Raw genomic sequence first — 23,491 nt, forward strand, 5'->3', positions numbered from 1 at the left:
CAATACCACCAGAGTAAAGTGAAAAATTTTGTCACAGCTTCATCAAAACACTCAATGAAAAAGCCAGGTCTTGTCAATCAGTGTATATCTATACAATCATTTCACACTTGTGGTATGTACCCAAAAATCAAAGCAGAGAAGTGCTATAAAAGAAACAGGAGGTATCACTTCCTCAGTTTTCACTTTCCATCAGTGGTTTTTCAGTACTAATTCCTTCCATGAGAAATAAATTGTGAAGTGCTGCTCTGTTGATTCAAAATGCCACTGTATTACATTTTCTTTCTGCATGAGGTAGGTAAAGTAATATTACAGTTGCCTTCTTTTGATGGCTATATTACCAATGCACTAAACAAATAATATGAGATTGTCATATTTCCCTTATTCTGTAATGTCAGAAACCTATTTTTATAATCTGAAAACAAGAAAAGACAGATTGACATTTTCTTTTTTCCAAAAGGAATACTCCATCAACTCTAAAGCAGTTCAAAGGACTTACAGGTCTTTAAACGTTAAATGATTTAAATATCCTGAATCTGTGTAAAGTAAAAAACCTACACTTATTTTCATTCCTTCATTCATTTTTAATGATCAATTCAAACAGCTCTTCAAGGTGCAAATACTAAAACACAGATTTCTGTTCTATATTTTTAAACATAAAACCATGACCCTCATGGATCCTGATATATTATCCAAAAAAGGAGTATACACAAATTCTTCAGGGACTGTAAGACTACCTGTTCATTTCCTAAGACAGCTGCATCTTTTAGTTTAGCATGATATCATCCACAGTAGGAGAGTTAAAATGTTAACTATTAAAAAACAAAAACTAAACCAAAACCAAACCAACACCAAGAACATGTTCTTGTTCCTCATTGTTCTTCAAGATTTATAAAATGCTTCACATTTATTCCCATGATTTAGCATCTTAGGTGAGGCCAGTCGAGTGCAATGCATATATCAAAATTGCTATCCAGATTAAGTTTCAAGTTGAATGCTTGAAAATATCTTGAAATATTCCTTTCCTTGAACATTATTCTCTGTATAATCTGCCTGCTGGTTTCCTCACCTGAATGAACTTTCAAGTGAGGACAGACCACTATTTTTGTTACATTAAATACCAATAATGCTTTTCGGGCCCTTAGAAAGTATTTACATAGACACAGACACTCCTCATGACTGAGATTTGTTGATGTATTTAATCCAGCTAGGTACTTGGTGTACTTCTCACTGATTCTAACAAGAAATTATTAACTGGTTCCTACAGTTACAAATAGGTTACTAACTAAAATAGGGCTAAGGACTGTTCTCTGACCCCAAGCAAAACATGTGGCTATATAACACCTTACCCTCGCCCTCTGTGCCCCTGTGGTGTCCTTGTGGCCCTGGATATTATTATCATCATTATCATTATTATTAGCCTTCTTCAGTTCAAACTGAATCAACACTGAAGTTATTTTGCAAGTCATCACATTAGTTCTTCCCCAACACTAAACCAAAAGTTGTACATTACACGGCAGGGCAGGGCAGGGCAGGGCAGGGCAGGGCAGGGCAGGGCAGGGCAGGGCAGGGCAGGGCAGGAGGACATGCATCACTGTTAGAGAACACAGGGGCCACTAGGACATCCTATGCCCTGAGGAAACAACAAAGCTGTTAACCTTTTAACCATGGCCACCTGTGGTGAGGATCCATATGTACCTCCAGGCAGGCATCTCAGAGCTGTGACAGGCAAAGGGGTTCACATGAACTAATAACAACAGCACTGAGCTATACCTTCTGTTCAGCTACAATTACAGTTGATGATGCCTGTGCTTGGTCAATTGGCACAGAGGAAATGCCTGGAAACTCACCAGACATTAAATGCTAACCAAATTTTTCAATTTTACCTTGTTTTCCTTCTTGACCATCCCCTTAGCTCTGCCATTCTTCTCATGATTTCACACAAATCAAGGACCAATGTGAGCAGTCCATACTCAAAGGAACAGGAACAATGCCTGGACATCTTTCAGGCAGCACAATCCTGTCGGTTGTACATGTCTCACAATCCTCAATTATCACTCCCCTACTTCTTTCCTCTTCTAGACTTTCTACTTTTTCACTACTGGTTTTGTACCTCTTTTTTTTATCCCACTCCTCTCATTTTATTTCTCTTAGAGAAGCAGCTGTAAAGCTCCACATGGAAGATAGAGATTTGCCCACTCATCTGCTTGCCACATTTCACACTGTGAGAAACAGCACTGTGTTTTTCCCATATTAAACACTTTACACATGACTATGATTAATTAGAAAATTCCTTCTGTTGTCGCCTTTCCATGCTGACTATCATACTACCATAGCAGTACTTTCCCAGCTGCTGAAGTGAGCCACACCAGCAGGAATAATGGCAAAATAATATATTGTTAACACTTAAAGGAAGCAAAAACTTTGGTTTCAAGCGCCTTTTTTTTTTTTTGGGGGGGGGGTTGGACACAAGTTTAATTCCTGTTACATTCATATATTATTATTTCCCCTTAGATATTCTTTTGGGAAACTATATATATATATGGTTTTTAAACCTTCTCAGCTTTCTACCCTAACCCTACTATCTTTTTCTCCATCACACAAAACAAGGTGCAGGTTTATCAGCTGAAAGTCGCACTCAAAAAAGGCCTTAAAATTTCCCTTAATTTTTTAAAAGCATTTGATTTTCTCTCTCACAGCCGAGTTCTTCAGATTCTTTTTTCTTGTGTAATATGCCCTGCTTTAAGCCACTGCAAGTAGATAGTAGCTTCTGAGGAAGGAACATGGGATTTTTCCTGCTGCACAGGTGCTGCAGCTCAGCCTGAAAGGTAACAATTTAAGGACACCGGTAGCACACAGCATTGAAATTAATCTGCCAATGTATTTTCAGAATAACAGCATGGTCCAGTCTTAAAATTAGTGCTTATCCATTCTCAATAATACATGTAGCCTAAAACAACAGAAAAGATCTTAAAGCACATGGCATACAGGGAGAAATCTGGGGAGTATAATAATATACCAATTAGGTCTCACATACCTTCTTTAATTGCTAATTGGGGGCAGGGTGAGGGAAGGCTGGTATTCAGTTGATTAAAACAGCTGCTTCAAACAAGCCATTTGAAGTTATCACAGAACCATTGCAACCTGAGATGGAAGGACCCCTGAAAGCACCTTGGAGCACATTTTGCAAATCCAAACCACAACAGTTACCTACTAATGGAGCAGTGTTGGTGGCTTTCTCTTCCCCTTTCACAGAAAGTTTCAATAGAAAGAGTAGCTCTTGAGCATTTGCTCTAATTGAACAGCTACTGATCAGCTTTGCAGCAATGGGCAAGCAGCTGATTATAACACATGGTATGCTGATTAGGAGACTGCTATAGATGAACATACTAAGTTGCAAGTAACAGATTACCAAAAGATGAACTGAGGGAAATATGCTAGCTAGTGTTTCATTAGTACAGTGTTTAACTGGCAGAAATATTACATCAGTGAGTAAATTGTACTATTCATATTAATAAAAGAAAAAAAGTTATGCATACTTGATTTCTTAAAAATCCAAAATAATATTTTAAAAATTCATAGATGAAAGAAAAAAGAAAAATCTATTTTCCAAACTATGTATTCACAAAATAATGTCATTAAGTCAGGACGTCGGTGGGTGGTGAGTTACCCGGACGGGCTAGATCACTGCTCGGTCGGTCTGGGTATCAGTCAGTGGGTGGTGAGCGGTTGTGTTCTTTTCCCATGTTATTTCCCTTCTCATTATTATTATTGGTAGTAGCAGCAGTGGTTTGTGTTACACCTTAGTTACTGGACTGTTCTTATCTCAACCCGTGGGAGTTACATTCTTTCGATTCTCCTCCCCATCCCTCTGAGAGCAGGGGGGAAGAAGGGGGGGAATGAGAGAGAGACTGCATGGTTCTGAGTTACAGCTGGGCTTAAACCCTGACACTCCCCAACAAAGATAATTCCCTTCCAAGGATGATCTTTTCCGCAAAAGATCCTTATTCTTGAGCACTGTGTAGAACTGGTAGGAATTTGCTCTGTATTTACATTTTGATAGAGAGTCACAGAATGGTTTGGGTTGGAAGGGACCTTTAAAGGTCATCTAGTCCAACCCACCTGCAATGAGCAGGGACATTTTCAACTAGATCAGGTTGCTCAAAATCTGGTCCAGCATGACCTTGAATGTTTCCAGGGATGCATCTATTATCTCTCTGGGCAACACGTTGCAGTGGTTCACCACCCTCATCCTTGTATCTACTCTGAATCTGTCCTCTTTCAGTTTAAAACCATTACCCCTATTTTATCACTACAGGTCCTACTAAAAAGCCTGTCCTCATCTTTCTTTTAAGCCCCTTTATGTACTGAAAGGCTGCTCTAAAGTCTCCCCAGAGCCTTCTCTTCTCCAGGCAAAACAATACCAACTCTCTGACTGTCCTCACAGGAGATGTATTCCACCCCTGTTATCTGTGTGGCCCTCCTCTGGACTCTCTTTCTTGTTCTGAGGACCCCAGAGCTGAGCACAGTACTCCACATGGGGTATGACAAGAGTGGAATAGAGAGGCAGAATCACCTCCCTCAACCTGCTTGCCACACTGCTTTTTATTGACCCCAGGATACAGTCGGCTGTTTGGCCTGTGAACGCACATTGCTGGCTCATGATGAGCTTTTAGACCACCGTGAAGAAGAGAAGGAGCAATAGGAAGATGAGCTAATTACCCAGCTGTCCAGATTATGCATTTTAGTGGCTCAAAGCTTGCTAAGAAACTATAATGAATTATTTCCTACCTCGTAAAGAAATTGCGAACATTTGGGGGTTACTGTTACATTTCACCACTTGCCTAAGGACAAAGATGAATACTTCAAAACAACTGCATAGAAAAGCATAAAAGGATGAAGGCAAAAAGGGACTAACATAGTCAACAGCCATTGAAACAGGCTTAGCAAGGCTTCTAGGTGAGGTGAAAAACCTAAAAAAGACATAGATTTATTCCTACTGAATTATAGAAATTTTACACCAGGGAAATTTAGAATTGGAAGAGCCACAGTGGCAAGCTAGAAAGAACTTCTGCTCTTGAGGAAATGTCCTTCAGAGACCACAAATCAGGAAAAGATTGCTGAAAAAATCCAGTGGAAGAAGACCAGGAGAGGCAATGCTATGACACTATGCCTGTCATAAGGAAAACCTGAGGTATTTCTAAAGCTAGGTTGTGAACTCAGCACCTTGAGCAGATGTTATCTGTTGTGATACAGAGCACACAGGTATTCAAGCCTATGGCTATAAATTATGTAAAATATCCTCATAAATTTTGAAAGATTCTTAATAATTCATGTCAACACATCAACCTTAACATCACAAAAACATCCATTTCTAGAAGTCAGAAAATATTATGACTAAAAATGAGACCTAAATTATTAGTTAAAAAATTTATGTTCAGAGACTGCAGGAGAGCTGGCACTTTCAGCTGAGGACAACACTGTAATAGGCACTATTCAGTTTCTATTTAGCACATTCAGTGTAGTGATAATAGCATTTTTTTCACACTCCCACTTACCGACAATTTCACTTGGTTCCTTATTGTAAAGTTTTTTGTTCCAGTAAAGAAGTCTGAGGAAAGGAAAGGAGACCAGAACGACAAGGCAGATGCCAACAAACATATGACCTGTAAAGGCTGCAAAATCCAATCCCTGCAAATAAAAATGAAAGCCTAAATTAACAAACAGTTGTTTCTCTATATTTCCTACGGGGAAAAGTGTTCAACTATATGTACTTTAGCAATCAATAATAAATATAAAGCAATAAAGTAAGTTCCAAGTCAGTAGAAGCTGTATTTCATCTGTTTCAAGGAGACAAGCCACATTACAATTTAATTCAGAAAACTAAAATATAGCTTTATGAGTTATTCAGAAATACATTTAGTCTTCCTTACACGGGTAGACAACCCCAAACTGAATAATTAACTTCCACTTTTCACTTAAATCACTGTGAATTCATTTTAAATCACACTGAATTGCAGAAATAGTTAAACTTTTATGACCATCTTTTGTTTTAAACTGATAACAACATGGATTTTTACAATAACTCTATTACTGCATAATTCTATACACTTCACAGCCATGCTTTGAGTAAAATGTTGGATTAGATGACCTCCAAGGCCTCTTTCAACTGAATCATTCCATGATACTATATAACACATGCTGTAGTGGATCAGGGTTAGCCTTTGGGCTGGGATTTTCTGAAATCTCAGCTAGTCCTGAGTAGCCTGTCCAAAAGAAGCTGCCCATGAAGCTCCAAGGGGAATCACATCTAAGTGATTCCTCTGTATCAAGGAACTGTCTTACAAAGAGCAAAGGTTGTCTGAATCAGTCATCCCGGGGGAGCAGATCTTTGACACTTGGAAGAAAGCATGGTCCAAGCCCTGGATAGCTCAGGTTGTCCAAACTGAATTTTCAAAGAATTCACTGATTTCCCAGAGACTCTAGAAAGTCACGGGATCTCCCTGTGCCACAACTCTATGTCTCTGTAGTAACTTGTCTTCTACCAAATACCTGTGTGCTACCCATAGACCCTTTGAAATGTCAACACATATTAAAAACAGCTTCCCATGCAGCATCAGATGATACCACTCCTGTGTGAAAAGACTACTGGGGACTTACTACCTTAAATGTGTGTTCTTTTATATTGTCTCCTACTAAAAGAATTTATGTAGAAATGTCCCAGCTAAAATGTCTCTAGTTCAAAAAAGAAAATAAATAAGTAAATAAATGTTGGCTCTATTGCACCCGAGGGCATAATAAAATAACACACAACACAAGAAACTGATTAAAGTCATAAAGAACTTTTGTAGCCAGGTAAAGGTTAATGATTATTTGCAAAAAATCCATAGTTTGCAGGCACTTAAGTAAATCTCAAACCATAAATATGCAGACAGAGGATTAGAATTTGGTACTATTAAAAACACAGGTTTCAGTTTCATGAGCTAAAGAAAATCATCCTTAGTTGCTATTTAACAGTAAATTCCTTGCCTCTTCTACTCTCCAGCCACTAAAAGGTGAAACTGTATACCAGTTCGTTCACTGGCCTTTCATTATAACTCAGCTACTGCCATTTCTTTTATGCAAGTACAAAGAAGACTTTTCAGGAACTGGAATAAGATTATTGTAAGATTTGGACAGAAAAAGATGGTACCACAAAGGAAAATAATATACTTTCATCCAGTTTGCCTAGATAATAGGTCAGCCAGTCAAATGTCTGACATCTCTGCATGACAGACTTTACAAGCTATTTTTTATAAGTGCCCAGAAAGATTGGCCTCTGGGCATCAAGTCAAGAATCAGAGCTACAGAAGACGTTTCTATGAGGGGTGAAATCAACATTAATAGCTCTAGGAATTTACAAATAGCAGTGAGAAAAAAAAATATTTTGCAAAGGCTCAATGTTTCTAAAACCTGCTGCTAAAGTATTATAAAGTCAATATTCCCCATGTGTGTTTCCTTAATCACAGCCATTTAAAATTGATAATAAATCTAATTTATATATGGGTTACCTCTAAGATTATACACAAAAAGATCACAATATTTTGGCCAGAAAAAAAAAAAAAAACAGAATACTAAAATCAAGCTGAACTGGCCTTGGTTCAGAAGTCTTTCAAGTATTGACAGTGTGCCATTAAATAGTTCAGGAAGTACACAAAATAAACATTCAGTTTTCTTTGGTCTCAAAAATAGCCTAATGAGAGGTAGGAAGCTGAAAGGAACTAAGATGTAAAAACACTGAAGCTACATCAAAATAGCAAAATCTGCCTAAATCTGACTGGAAAAAAAAACACACCAAGAAACCCAAACTGGGAAACAGCTGGTTGAAGAGCAATAAAGTGATTAGAGGTGGTCAGAATATATCTCAAACCAGAATTATCAGAACGAAGAAAATTACTTTAAAACACTCAACCTAGTCTTGCAAAAAGCAATGGAGATGAAACTTTTCTTGGGTTGGCAGGAGTGTGCCCACATCATGAATAAGGATGCCAGCAGAGTGTACCAGAAGAAATTCTCTGCAGAGATATTCAGGCATAAATATAACTGCTATTGTAGAAAATAAAAAAGACAAATAGGAAGCCAAGGAATCCTTGAAAATGCTCAAGTTTAAATATGTAATGTCTCCATCACAGGTCAATGGAACTTGAATTTAAGGACATGGCTCATTGCAAACAAATGTAAAGATTTATGAAGTCACTTAGCTGTACATTTTGAATATCACATCAACAGTTGTGGTTTGCTACTGAAATGCCACAATGCAGAAGCTTCTCAAACAAAAAATACAGCACAAGAATGTGTCACTTGAAACCAGCAAAACTAATTTCTCTACAAAAGGAAAATCTCATCAACCTAGAAGGAGAACTAAAATGCTGAAGTTAAGAAGGAGGTTTTAGGTCTGACTGATAATTTAAAAGACTTGAAATGAAAAGGAGATCACAATACTCTTAAAAGAAAAAAACAGGATTAGCACAGCCTCAAAAGTGGTTTACAGTCACCGTCACAAGACAAAAAAAATTGTTAACTAGATTTTTTTGGCATCCTATCTAGGAACTTACCCGAAGTTTCCAAAGAGAGTAGCTAGGTTACTTTCTTTGAATATCTCAGGAGTCTGTTAAACTTCATAATACCACGCCATTGATTTTTCTAATTTCTGAGGTCCTTGGAGAAAATATGCTGCTCCGCTGCTAATGCAGAGCAGCTTTCCAATTCCACTGAAACAAATAGTTTTCTAACAAGGGCTGTGCTTATTTCAGGAAAGAGCTTGCATGACACTATTGGCTGTGATAGTGCAAAGTTTCAATTCTCTTCCCATCTCTTGCTCCTGGTTTTCCTCCCCATTCCTCCTTGCACTGGTCTACATGAGCCAGTGAGAGAAAATGCATCCTGACAATCGTTAGCCTTGGACAACTGGTACCCCACAGCCAGGAGGAGATTGAGGACAACCAAGTACACTCCTTTTTATGGCTGATATCAGAAAGGATCCCAGTGAAAAACAGACCACTGCCCACCCTGACGCTTTGGCCTGGCTGCTGAGCACCAGCCTTTCTGCGGCACATAAAATATGGTTTCAGGGAAGCAGAAGGCGAATTGCACATTAGATATTGCCAGGTAGCTAGCAGTCAACTAGCAGCCTCTGGAAAACTTTAAGAGAATAAACGGTTCACATTGTACCAGAGATACAGCAGAGGATGCCAAAATAGTGTCACAGTTACCTCACCAATTGCTCCTACTCCCTTTCCCACACCCTAGAAAGGGCATGTAACACCTCCGCAGGGCCTACATTCTTACCCTTTGTGGCTGTGGATAACATATTTTATACCTCCTGAGTCCTCTGCACTGCTGGGGCCAGGATTCAGCAAGGTAAAAACATAGTAAAGTGCTCCACACGTCTGCTGTATACAACAAAATGTCGTTTTCATAAAGGTTTTCTTTTTCCTGCACAATAGACTGAAATAGAATTGACATGCACAATAGGCAAGAAACGCTTTTCTCCCAGGAGATTTCAATCCATCAGATAAATACAATACATGCTTCAAATGTCCCTTACTTGAGGCTATGCTGATTTTGTTAAATTTCTCCCATTTCCCAGTCAACAGAAAACCTAAAGATTCTGTTTTAGCAAGACAGCAGTCTAAAGGTTCCACTGCCTACAGATTCAGGACTGAAACAGAATGGGCATCTTCCCTCTGTTTATAGTTTTAAATGCAAAGTCAAATACATCAATTTCATATTAGGAGGAAGTACCACACTGTTTTGCTAAAACACTAACTTTCTATCATCATTATTTATTTGTTTTTATTGCTTTTGGAAGTGTAAAATTAACTTCTAGTAATTCAGATCTTTCCAGAAGGAATCTGCCATTTATGGGCAAAGAGAAAGCAAAAAACTACGGCTAGGTGCAGTAATTCAGGGAGTAGAAAAGACTTTGGTTCTAGCCAGAATGCCTTTCAATTAATATTTTAAAACTCATAAAATGAGGAAGAGGAAGAGTAATTTATTATTTCTGCATTGGTTTAAACATCCCTTCTAGCTGGGTGACTGGGATCTACTTTGTCTCAGGGGGAACAGCTCATGGTATCTCAGCCAGAAATCACTGATAGTCTAACACAGTTACATGAAGATAATGCTTGTCCAGGACACCGACAAACCTCCTTTTTTATGTTTCTTACCACATGCAGAGATGGGAAAAAAATCAGAAATCAGTCATAAAAGCATAATTTTTATTTCATATGCCTTACCTAGGATTTTTTTTTCTTGAGAAAAGGAATCAATGAAACATCAACATAAAAGGGTAGTTTTAACTACTCTTAAGCTTGTAGTTTTAACTACTCTTAAGCTTGTATCCAGCAAACTCAACAAAAATAATTGCCTAATAAAGTATGAGAGTCCATTTCACAATCTTCCAGTGGTTGAAACACCTTTATAGATCCATATACAGGATTTTCTGTCTACCATTTTCCAGCATTTCCTACATACTACAACTTTTCATGAAATATAATCAACTAATATCTCATCATACTACATATCAGCATGAAGTCTCTGAAAAACAGAACGGGAGAACCTGACGGCTGTCGTTTCCCAGGAAATTCCTGTTAAATGAGAGGAATAACTCTGAGTGTAATACTGAAACCCCAAAATCCTCAGCAAATGTCAGATTAATAGTACAAGCTTTATCACATGTTAACAAAGACAGTAAATAAGAGGATATAATCCAGTGGCTAGCACATGCTAAAACTACCTTTGCTCTTAGGATTATATCTTTTAGGCAGATTAAAGCTAGATGCTCTAGTGTACACTATGTTCACACCGTCATTTTGCTCTGGAGACCTATTCACCATCCATTCTCTAAAGAAATTGTAATCACAGCTTAAGCTTAGAGCACAAGCTGTTTCTGATTTCAAAGGTGTGACTGTAGATACTTGTGAAGTTCCCAAACATAGAGAACATAATGTTCAACTTTCCAAAAACAATGACCATTTCAAAATGGTTTTTGCCCTACTGTGCACATAAAAATGGAGTTCCCAAAATCTGAAGCATATATCTCTTCAAGAAAAAATTGTGATTTTGCTAACAATGGCTACTCAGTAGTGGTACTCTGAAGGTAATAAAAAATTAAAGCATGATCTGTATTCACTGAAAGATTTTCCATTTGCTCTTTATGAAAACTCTTATTTGCCTTCCCTGAAATCACAACATAAATGCTATTTAGTGAAACTTCTTCCAATCCCAAGAACAAGCAAGAATACAACAAATCTTCCTCTCCTCGTATGTTCCACTGATTCTAGGTGTGATTGACAGAATATGCCAGCATTATAAATTAACCAGTGCTACAAATAAAAAGATCTTTTGGGCATCCATTTGCATCTTAAGGCAAGTAAAAAGAATTACGCTTACATTTTAATGAGTGAACTGTAACATAAAGCTTATTTATTCAAATATAGTTTACATAAAATATTCTTAATATGACATGAGTTTTCCCCAGAACCTGGGGAGAAAAATCTCTCCAGCACTACAAAGAATTAAGCATTTCTAGTACTAAAACCCACTGCAAAAGACACTTACAGAAAAATAAAGTTACTTGGTATAAATGTAGCAGAGACACCGTACACATTTCAGAGCCAGATTTACAGTTGATCACATTATAACCTTTCCTCATAGCAACCTTTGCTAGAAGTAGTTACCGAGAAAAGACAGCAGTGTCTATGTTTTGTCTTCTGAACAAAAGAGAGCATGCTGGAGCAGGTGGGTGAGTTAAGAATTGAGCTATTAGTTCAACAGTGCAGACTGTAAGAGGCCAGATGGTCCAACTACCTCCCTGCCCTCCCTCTTGGCTTTACTCCTGCCAGAGCTCTCACCAGCAAATCTTCTTTAGAGGGAGTGAGTTCTAAGCAGTGAGGACATAAGCCAGTCCATGCCACTCAGCCTCAGAGCCAAGGATAGGTCTCTGACCATAGACTGTGATCTATATAAAAATATTTATGTAGATAGATATAACGGTTGAGAATATAGGAAAATAACAGTACAAGTCCCATGGTCCTGTGTTAAATATGATCAATGTTCTTACATCCTTATTTCTGTGATGCAGCAAAAGATGTGGAAACAATCCAGAGTGAAAACATTTGGAAAGTTTTTGTGCTTGTTTCAAATACTGAATTTGCTATAATGTCACATTTCTATGGTATTTATACATCTATGTCCTCCTAAAATTATCAATACCTTATTCAAGAGAAATGTAAAATTGTTTCCTTTCAATGTGATTGCTTAATTGCTTCCCATGTTTATAGCCACTTCTAAAGGTTCTACAAAGATGATGAGTTTCTGAGTATTTAGGAAAATGACCTGCCTGGCAGGTGCTAATTATTCTCTTTTAGAAGTTTTAAATAGTTGCACAGATTTCATATTTAAAATGTAAAATTTAGCTATCAAATCCACAGCCATGAATATTACAGAGTCTCCAAAGTCATCATCTGAACAAACTAATTGCAGCACATTTCAAATATTTTGAAGGTAAACATTCAGTTTATTAAATGCTATGAACTTTCAAAGACATTTTCCAACCTGGACAGTACTTAATTAATTTGAATGTATTCAGTTAATTGGAAGAGATGCTTTTTTTTGTACAGCAATAGAAATGTAATTGACTCCAAATTAAAAAAAAAAAAATATATATATATATATGTTTGTTTTGTACTATAGTTCCCTCATCCCACTTGCACAGGTATTTTCACACTAGCACATAAACTATTTTGAATTCCTTTAGATTTATCTGTTTTGGGGGTTTATGACAACTGGCCAAACCAGAAAACACGGGCTTGGCATCCTTACAAATGTGCATGTTACCTTACAGCCCCTTCAGTGGTGCTGCTTGGTGGGGGTGTGGGTAGGAGGGCTAGGAGGAGAACAGAGCTGCCCATCCCAAGAGCTGCTGCCCCTTGCATCCTGAGCAGACTGCCTCTCTGCTACCCCCAGTACACGAGAGGTGGGTGATGTGCCAAAAGATACTGGGGATCACAGTGTCAGAGGCAGATATGGGATTGGATGCCCTCTTGTTCAAGGGTGGCAGGGATAGCTGAAAGACTGGAGAACTCACACAACCATCAGCTCCATCCAGAAGCTGAAGGCTGCAAACACGAACACCCGCCAGCATTGGCATTGCCTGTCCACAGGGCAGAGAGGGCCATGTGGATGGGAGGAGATGGTGGAACCAAGACAGTCCCTCTAGCAGGTGTGTCTGGAGTCCTGCAGTCCCATCCACCAGCCACCCAACAAAATGAGAGAAAGAAAGGCTGAGTGTTGGAAGTTAAAATCTGTCACTGCAGCCTGGGGATACCAAATTGTTGGCAGGAGGTGGGAGTCAGCTGCGGCCCGTGCTTCATGGGAGGAGTGCCCACTCTCCTTAAACCCCCGCATCCCTTTGGGCTGCAGCTGAAGGACAAAGTCTCTTGCAGCAGAGTCTACAGGGCCAGCACAGCCTTTCACATTGTGGGGTTTTGCATATGGACAATTACTTCTAGTTTGAAATTTCTGAAAAGGAATCAAATTGTCCTGTTATTTTTAACTTCTGAGAGAAAGTCTATTCTGGAAAAGTTTGGATTTTCTTCATTTTTACCTTTTTCTTTCGTTTTTTTTCCCAACTTGCTGTCCTTTCTTTAGAGCCCTCCATTGTTTTGCTTCTTTCTTCACTTCGCCATTGACAAGGAAATCCTCCACACCATCACCACAAAAATAAAAAACTGGTATTCTTAGTCCATATCAAAAAGTCTATTCTTCATTGCAATCTTTGTCTCCAAAATATAACTCTGTTCTGCCCGATTGTCATACTAAGAGATAGCACGGCAGAAAAAGTGGATTATATTCTGTTTATTTTGCTGTCTGGGATACGAGAAGGTTTAAAACTAAGTCAACATTTGTACTTAATTTTAGTAGCCAAACAGCTTTCAGTACATACCTTTTTTCTCAGCTCCCGCTTTGAAACAATAATCACATTTGGAGGATCCCCAACAGCTGTGGCAGCCCCTCCAATGTTTGTGAAGATTACTTCTGCAATCAGGACATGCCTAGGATCAAGATTAAGTACCTCACAGAGCCTGTAGTATAAAGAGAATGAAATTAACCTCTCAGCCTAAGACTAAAGTACATTAAACATTAAAATTATAAATTATATAAAATTACAATTAAATAAATTATAAAATTTATAAAATACAGTAATTTCACTGAAAATTTGCAGGATTTTAAACATAATAGCTACATGTGTATATGTTGTTAAAGCTTGAATTGTGCTACATTATATGTGCTACAATAATTATAGTAATGTAAATGCAAAAAATCTAGATTTCTTTTTACATTTATAACTCAATAATGAAAAAAGCATTTCGTTAAAAATAATCAACTATTAAGAAAGTTGGAGTGCACAGAAAGTAGCATTTCAAATTTTCAGCACCATACAGCTTTTTAAACCATGGTCCCCAAACTACACTGACCTATGGAAAACTATTCTGGGCAACCACAGGCTCTGCACTCAGCATCAGTTATTAGCTTTCTTGTGCGAAGCAGGGGTAGGGGATTGCACAGGCTCCCTGTTAACCATGAATCATGTATTAAAGACCTCAGCTTTCAGCCTAGGTTTATCTGATTTATTCCATATCCTGGGCTGCATCAAAAGGAGTGTGACTAGCAGGTCGAAGGAGGTGATCCTGCCCCTCTACTCTGCTCTCCTGAGACCTCACCTGGAGTATTGTGTGCAGTTCTGGTGTCCTCAACATAAAAAGGACATGGAACTGTTGGAACAAGTCCAGGGAAGGGCCATGAGGATGATCAGGGGACTGGAGCACCTCCCGTATGAAGATAGGCTGAGGAAGTTGGGGCTGTTCAGCCTGGAGAAGAGAAGGCTGCGTGGAGACCTCATAGCAGCCTTCCAGTATCTGAAAGGGGCCTATAGGGATGCTGGGGAGGGACTCTTCATTAGGGACTGTAGTGACAGGACAAGGGGTGACGGGTTAAAACTTAAACAGGGGAAGTTTAGGTTGGATATAAGGGGGAAATTCTTTCCTGTTAGGGTGGTGAGGCACTGGAATGGGCTTCCCAGGGACATTGTGAATGCTCCATCCCTGGCAGTGTTCAACACCAGGTTGGACGAGGCCTTGGGTGATATGGTTTTCTGTGAGGTGTCCCTGCCCATGGCAGCGGGGTTGGAACTAGATGATCTTAAGGTCCTTTCCAACCCTAACTATTCTATGATTCTATGATTCTATTTTTCCCCTTCTCTAAAGCTTGATCATGAGTACTTCTGTTTGCCATGCAACAAGAGTAGAAAATACAGATTCCTCATTATTAAAAAAAAACTCAAAATGTTTTTAGCTGTTTAGAAATATTTAAAGCTTCTTTAGTTAGATGCTTCTTCTGTAAGAAAAAGTAAAATGCTCATTACATAAGAAGCATCTAAAAGTGCCGAAGCAAATACCACAGTTGACTCAGTAACCTCATGATCCATTTAAAATCAGAGCTCACTTACACACAGTAATCTTCACACAGATTACTTCAAGTCACACAAATTACATTTATGCAGGGATCCACACAATCCTCTCAATTGTGAAGTACATGTTTGGCTATAAACTTGGGCCGTGGTATTAAAGGCTGAAAGTTAAGGTCACACTTAAGCACTTTGGAATAAGGGATGACTGCTTTCCTGCTCGTAAATTATCAGAATGTTGCTCCAGTGTGTAAAGATGGAGGCCACGCTTGAATTATTGCCCCCTCTACCTCATACAGGATGTGGGGAAGTGTAGGCAGCAAGAATGCTTTCTCAGGATTGCTTTCACTGTAGTGCTGTCACACATTCCCCTGAAGGAAGAGTGGAGCTTCACTGTTCAGTCTAAGTCTGTATTATTAAAACCTATATTTTAAAGAGACGTGTATATTGCAGAAAAGCTCAACTTGCTACTCTGTTGTGACTCAACTCCACACTCCACACTAAGCCCCTCACTCAACTAAGCCCCTCACAGCTGGTCTGTCATTCTACCCTGGTGGGATGGGGAATAGAACCCAAAGAGTAAAAGTCAGAAAACTTCTGTGTTGAGATAAAGACAGTTAACAAGTAAAGCAAAAGCCCTTCATGCAAGAAAAGCAAACCAAGGAATTCATTCACCACTTCCCATGGGCAGGCAGGTGTTCAGCCATCTACAGGAAAGCAGGGCTACATCACCCTTAGCAGTTACTTGGGAAGACAAACACCATCACTCCAAACATCTCCCCTTCCTTCTTATTTCCCCAACTGTATGTGCTGAGCATGATGCCATATGTTATGGGATATTCCTAGGGTCAGTTGGAGTCAGCTGTCCTGGCTGAGACCCCTCTCAGCATCTTGTACACACCCAGCGTACTCACTGGTGGGGTGAGGAGCAGAAAAGGCCTTGGCTCTGTGTAGGCACTGCTCAGCAGTAATGAAATCATCAGTGTTATCAACACTGTTTCCAGCACAAATCCAAAATATAGCCCTATGCCAGCTGCTGTGAAGAAATTAACTCTACCCCAGCCAAAGCCAGAACATCACTTAGGCTGTCAACAGAGTCAATTTAAAACTCAGAAAAAAACACTGTCAGATGACACATACATCAGCACATAGACTCTCCAGAAAAAAAAAAAACACAACTATGCAAAAATACACTATTTCTCCAAAAGCATAAAATTATGCAGTTAAAGAGTACTTTGCAGTACAACTGGACCAATTGCATCAGTTGTGGCATAAGACATTAGTTGTAATTCTAACTTCATCACTCCTTGATTTCTGAATGTTTCAAAATACAACCTTAACTTTTTTTAATGACTCTTTTTGATGAACTTAGTGATAGCTTGAAGAACCTCTGACCAAGAAATGCCAAGCCCAAAGTATAAAATAATCAGAATGTGTTAGCTATAGATCAGGATCAAACTTCTGTTTAATTACCCTGGTTGTATAATTCCCCATGTGAAAAACTATCAGCCTTTTCTAGCTCCAAATAACAAAGTATCTTGAAAATAAACTACAGGCAAAAAGGGGTAGTTATTAATTTTTTTTATCATCATCTTACTACAAAATGCAGAGTGGAACAAGTATTATGTTTTATGCCTTATCTATGGAAATAAAAATCCTTATATTAATAGAGTCAGTAGGATTTTCTGCAAGCTTTATCTCCATGGCAATGACAGCACAGTGCAACACAGTGAAGCTGTAGACAAGGACTGAAGACAATGGCAGTAAGATAAAAAAAAAAAAAAATTACCTCCAGCATGAAGCTTTTAGAAATGGGCAATTAGCTGGTTTTACTAGGCAAGATAAAATTTTGTTCTGGCTTTGAGAGTGACTCGAATAAAAATGCTACCCACATAGAGTTTCCCCTTCTTTAGTGTTACAAACTTATTTAGTATAAAACTAAAGTATTTGGGGTACATTTAGTATAAAACTCTAGTACTTAAAGGGTGGCTACAAAGACTCTCACTTCACAAGGAACCACACGGAGAAGACAAGGGGCAACAAGTACAAGTTGCACTAGGAGAGATTTCCTTTTAATATAAGAAAAAAAAAGATCATGGTAAGAACAATTAACCACTAGAACAACCTCCCCAGGGATGTGGTGGATTCTCTATCACTGGAGGCTTTCAAGTCGTGATTGAAGAGAACTCTAGATAATCTCAGCTAGGCTTCCTTTCCCATGAAATGTTGGACCAAACGGTCTTTTGAGGTCCCTTCCAACCTGGGCTATTCTTTGATCCTTTGAAAATGGAATAAATGCTACAGTAGCAATGCCTGTGAACAGAATTCTTTCATGATGCATTGACATCTGGATTTCAATCTATTCCAAATTATAGTTAATTCAAAATATTCTGCAACATAGCTAAAGAAACCTTGGTGTTTAATAGTTCCAGTGTTGCTTTCCTGCTAGAGGTGAAATTATTATCTGCAGTTAGGCAAAGTGACCTCTTTAAAATATAATGAGACAGAAGAAAAATGGGGTTTTCATTCACCAGCTGTTTCCCAATCTAAAATATATTCTACTTGCAAAATTGGTTTTTACTGTTTTATGCTACGTTTTAAAGTGGGAGCATATCTTAATAGAATTTTGTGTACTTTAATGTGATAATGACTGCAAGCATTACATCAATAATTTTAAAAACACAACAGGTGGTTCCAAAACTGAACTGGATTAACCAGATTTGCCTGGCCAGACACAGATTAAATTCAGGTTAAACAATAATTTATAATCACATATTGATTTAATCTAGTTGCAAATCATATGATACTAATTTACAGAAATCTGAATTAATTAAATTCACAGTTCTCTATGAAAAGTTCCTGTCCTGGGTTCAGCAGTAGCAGTAATTTTTCTCCTTCTTAGTAGCTGGTGCAGCGCTGGGTTTTTGACTTTCAGCCTGGGAACAACGCTGATAACAACGATGTTTTTAGTTGCTGCTCAGTAACGTTTACTCTGACCAAGGACTTTGTGAGTCTCATGCTCTGCCAGGACACCTGACCCAAACTAGCCAGAGGTATTCCATACCACAGCATGTCATGCCCACTATATAAACTGGGGGCAGTTACCCGGAAGGGCTAGATCACTGCTCAGTTGGGCTGGGTATCAGTCAGCGGGTGGTGAGTGGTTGTATTCTCTTCCCTTGTTATTTCCCTTCTCATTATTATTATTGGCGGTAGCAGTAGTGGTTTGTGTTATATCTTAGTTACTGGACTGTTTTTATCTCAACCCGTGGGAGTTACAGTCTTTTGATTCTCCTCCCCATCCCTCCGGGAGTTGGGGGGAGGAAGTGGGGGGAGTGGTTCTGAGTTACCAACTAGGCTTAAAGCATGACAGTTCCAAATATTGAATCTCAAATTGTGGAATTAACCACTGCTGTACCAGTGTCATGATCACCAGCAGGAAGAAATTTCAGCCTCATATTTCAAAATAAATCTGTTGGTTGATTTTTTTAATTTATTTGTGCCCAGTATTAGAAGGGATAATGACTTCATTAAAACATAAATTAGTATCTAAAATTGTATATAGATATTAGCCAGCAAAGGACAAGGCAGTTTTAATTAAATAATTCTCTCTGCTTACAGGAAAGAAAAGAAGAAATTCTCTAGTCGGGAGCATTTGGTGCAATATGCTATTGCAGTTCAGATATGAAGACAAACCAGAATAGTTAGCTGCCAAGACAGAGTAACAGGCTTCAGATATGCACTCTCTATGAACTCAAAGAGAAAACACAACCCATCCCTTTGAAAATGTTAGCTCTTCACTCTACTACAATAGGAGTATTTGAAGTTTTGATTTCCATTTAAAAGATAAAAAAAAAGTCCAAACAGGCTTTTTTGCACACATGTCTGCTACTGATTGCTAGCTATAAGAGACCAATTCAAAAACCATAACGATAAAGTACCTTATGGTTACTGGAGTAAAGAGCAGCATAGTGGTAACGTTGTCCAAAAATGCAGAAAGAATTGCAGCAATGAGACACAGAAATGTAATCATGGCCCACACCCTGCCTCTAGAGAATCGATAAGCCTAATAAGACAAACAAACAGACAAACAAAACAAAAATGAAAGGGATTAGATCACTCCATCTTAGCTTTTTAAAAAAATGATAGATAAAATAACTTCACCAAAGATGAGGCAAGAGTGAGCTCAGAGCATTAGTACTCCATGCACCTCCAACAGCACCCTCTCCAATATTAATTAATTTAGCAAGAAAACATTTCATGGAAGAAATTGGAAGCAAATACTTTCATCATGCACAGGAAGAGACAAGTCTGAAGAAACACCATGCCAGGCATGAAGGGGGCTGTGGCAGGAGCAGGGCTTAGCCATCCTCTTCTGCCTACACCCCCAGGGCGACTAATGTGGTTGAGACCGCCAATCTCCTCCACACGCTGGGACACCTTCCCCATCCTCAGAGCAGGATGGCCAGGGCTACACAGTGTGAGCATCTATGTAGCCAGGGGTTGTGTCCACCTATGTTTTGTTTAGGGATTCTATGCTCAAAGCAGTCCTCCTTGTGATTTTTATTTTCTTTCTTTCCACCCTTCTCAAGAAAATTGAGCTTTGCAGTAGGTGAAGTAGTCCCTCATCATGGGTAATACTTGTTTTACAACCAATCCATCAGAATTGCCATTTTAATGTAATCTCTGGTTCTGCTACTGTGCAAAACTCTGTGGCCATTTTTCATGCGTGATCATACAGCTAATGATAGCTCCCATATTTCCTCTCCCCCTCTGTCAGGCATTAATACAGATTGCAGTTGCAGTGGAACTGCAGCCCTGGGGTAGTCCTGGGGAATAATTCAGCTTTATATTGCCCATATGCTTGTGTAGCATAGGGAGGCCTTTACCTTTCTCTTGTAGAAACAGAATTGCCTTCAAGGCTTCCTTTCATCCCTAAGAGATTTCTCAAAATTATAAGTTGACCACAGTGATTTCTAACGTGATAAGTAGACACTGCCCAAAGAAAGGTTCTTCAAAGATAGTGCTTGGCAACACAGCTGAATAAGTATTAACTTGATTAATCCAGTAGTAATTTAAGAGTACAAAAAAAAGCCCACCTTTACTGCACAGTAGTCAAAGAAGCCAGTCTCTGAAAATATGGCCACCAAAACCATCTACCAAAATATGAGGGAAAAGAGAATAACTTTCAATGGAATTATTACACAAAAACAAAGCAATGTAGTTTGTGAACCTGATGAAAGTCCTTCTTATCTGAGACACTTCTGAGAAGCTAATTACCGTCTTATTAGGATTTCCAGTACAGCTGCCAGATATCTCTCGTCAATTGTGAAATTTAGTTCTCAACATAAGCAGTCTGTAAATGTCATACTAGTCTGGTTGAATTTTAGTTGTAATAATTAATTAGGCACCACACCTTAAATACTCAATGTATCTCCCTTCTGTCATTAAGAAAAGCCAGTAAGTGTCTTTGCTTTCTGCAGTAACACTATACAGAGAGCAGAAGACAGCAGCTCCAAGAACTACTTGCATTTTCCCACATTTCTGAGAAGATTCCTGTCCTTCCATCTTTGTTACCAACAGATTTTATTTTTTTTTCCTTTTCTGTGGGGAAGGCAGGGAGCAGTGTCAGGAAATAAATAAACTTCAGAATGAAAACAGATAATTGTAATTTTGTCTCTTTATATTGTATATTTTGTGTTAGAGTTTAATAGCACTTGGAGAAATCTTTTTACCATAAATAGCTCTGAGCAAAGTGTTTAAAATAATATATGATTATCATCTGATCAGATATTTTTCTTCATTTCTAGTTTGCTTTTTCTGTGGCTCCAAACATAGCACTAAGACAAAGAAAACAACTTTTCCACCAGACTGTGCTTGGGGAAGGTTTTGAGTAAACAAAATTAACCAGATAAATGACAGTGATAATACTTGGCATTTAAACAGGTCTTTCCATTTATAGACCTCAAGGATGGTTTTAGTATGTTAAACACAATTTTACACATTTTGAAAAAAATGGAAAGGGATCAACATTTTCAAAAGGCTCCTTCAGAAGTCTGATCATCCTCCTTTTGGATAAATCCCTCAAGGCCCAGACTTTCATCATACCATTTCTCAGTAAAATACAATTAACAAAATGTTTAAGAGGGAAACATCTCTATATTGAATGTGATTAACTCAACACATTCAGAGCAAAAGATATGCTTTAGTCACCATTCCAAACAGCAGTGCCAGTGTCTCATAGTCAATCCACTCCACCACTTTGACGATACTTGGCCTCTGCAATCAAAAAATACAAGTACCAGAGAATGCCAGAAAACACCTGATTTTTTATTCGCTATGAAATTTAAACTCCACTTAATTAATGAACCATTTAAATAAGTTAAGATGGAAATTGATGTGTTCCTACAAGGTACACAAAAAGGACTCTTTATTATTACCATTATTATTATTATTATTACTAATTCAAAGTACTGCTGGGATCCTAAGTGGGTCATTATCAAAAGCCTACATTAGGCTATAGGTTTATCTAGTTGTTCCTTACGTAACATTGCAGACATAAAAGATAGCTGAATTATATAGTGCACCCTAGTTTCCTTTTTTGTAAGGGAACACAACCATACCACTTCACCTGTGAACAAACTGGAAAGAAATTAGGGGAATATAGCAATGATGTGGTGACCAGTTATGAGAAAATAAAACAAAGAAAAACAGTCAAAGGTTTCATTAAATATCTACTAAGAATAAGCCGGGGGGGACGGGGGGGGGGGGGGGGGGGGTGGGTGGTGGGGGGAGGTTTGGGGAAAGAGTGAGCAGGGAAGGACTGGAAGGTGTAAGCATGAGGTGTAATTATTTAGCATAGTATAAGGCAATGTATTTCCATTTAGGTGTGCTTGGTAACTTCACATTACTGAAAATAACAGCATTACGGTAACTCAGCATTAAGATGAAAACAGTTGTACTTGGTCTCCTGCAAATCAGAACAAAATACCACCAACTGACCTTTTTCCTATTCTTCTTGTCTATACTCAAGGCTGACTTCTTTCCCTCAAGATGTTTCCCCATCCCAATATCTGCCTTACCATCTCTTTCTCTTGAAAAACTCTGCTTTGTCACATGCCCAGTCATAACAGGGCAAACGCGGCAATTTATGATAACATACCCAGAAGCAATGTGAGCACTTACAGTCTGACAACTTACCTCCCCAACAGTAGCTAAGGCAGCTAAAGCTGCCAAAGATCCAAGCATCGCAGCAAGGGTCCTGTGGACAATCTGCAACAAAGGGTGAGAATTCACCAGAGACTCTAATAAACATCTCCTTACTATTAAAAAGGAGGAGGGAAAATAATAAACAAAAATCATGTAGTTGATGATTTTCTTGGTTTATTTGGAGTTTTTTTACTCATTCCACCCCATTCTCATTCAAAAAGCCCTGACTACAGAATGGCTGATTGGTTTGCCTTCCTGTAGGATGTTATTGAAAAAAAAAAAAAAGAAGCCATGCTTGCGCAAAACCCTGCTAGGAAGTCTCAGGTCTGATCTCAGGGCAGAGAAGAGACTTCAGAACCAGTTTCTTATATTTGGCAATGAGTGGCCCGAGAAGGTAAGCAATTTGCCTTCCTTAACTTATTGATCAAAAAGCCTAGTCCTGTTGGCTTCCCTTCACAGCTCATGGAAAGAAGACAGGAATTGTTCACCTCATTCTTTATAGATTCTTGTTCATCTCCAATGTCAATAAAGTAATTCCCAAGCAAATAGCTCAGACCTGGAACAGATGCATCCTATGCATACAGAAACATACTAGACTGTGAGATTCCAAGTCCAGTTCTGGGCACAGACAGATCTGTCAAGCCTGTACATTTGCTTTATGTCTCTCTCCCACAGTTTTCTTCCTTCAGAAAGTGTTTCTTTACATCAGCATTTTCTCTACAAAGTGTTTTGACTCCAAGAATAAAATCTACTGGACACCTTTGCCACAGCCTCCTC

At 38.6% G+C, this 23,491-nt stretch overlaps 1 protein-coding gene across 1 annotated transcript in view; it reads right to left on the reverse strand.

Annotated features, from left to right (window-relative positions):
• Positions 1-23,491, reverse strand: part of OCA2 (OCA2 melanosomal transmembrane protein) — a 189,865-nt gene that overhangs the window by 85,309 nt on the left and 81,065 nt on the right. Inside the window, exons 10-15 of the mRNA XM_057404472.1 lie at positions 22,706-22,777; positions 21,719-21,784; positions 20,605-20,661; positions 19,447-19,571; positions 13,985-14,123; positions 5,556-5,688 (exon numbers count right to left, since the gene is read on the reverse strand). Coding sequence (XP_057260455.1) covers positions 5,556-5,688; positions 13,985-14,123; positions 19,447-19,571; positions 20,605-20,661; positions 21,719-21,784; positions 22,706-22,777 — 592 coding nt within the window. The remainder of the gene's footprint in view (positions 1-5,555; positions 5,689-13,984; positions 14,124-19,446; positions 19,572-20,604; positions 20,662-21,718; positions 21,785-22,705; positions 22,778-23,491) is intronic.

This window comes from Pezoporus wallicus, unplaced genomic scaffold (genome assembly GCF_028554395.1).
Source record: "Pezoporus wallicus isolate ANWC-B61680 ecotype Strahan unplaced genomic scaffold, APGP_CSIRO_Pwel_v1 contig_5787, whole genome shotgun sequence".
Lineage (NCBI taxonomy): Eukaryota > Metazoa > Chordata > Aves > Psittaciformes > Psittacidae > Pezoporus > Pezoporus wallicus.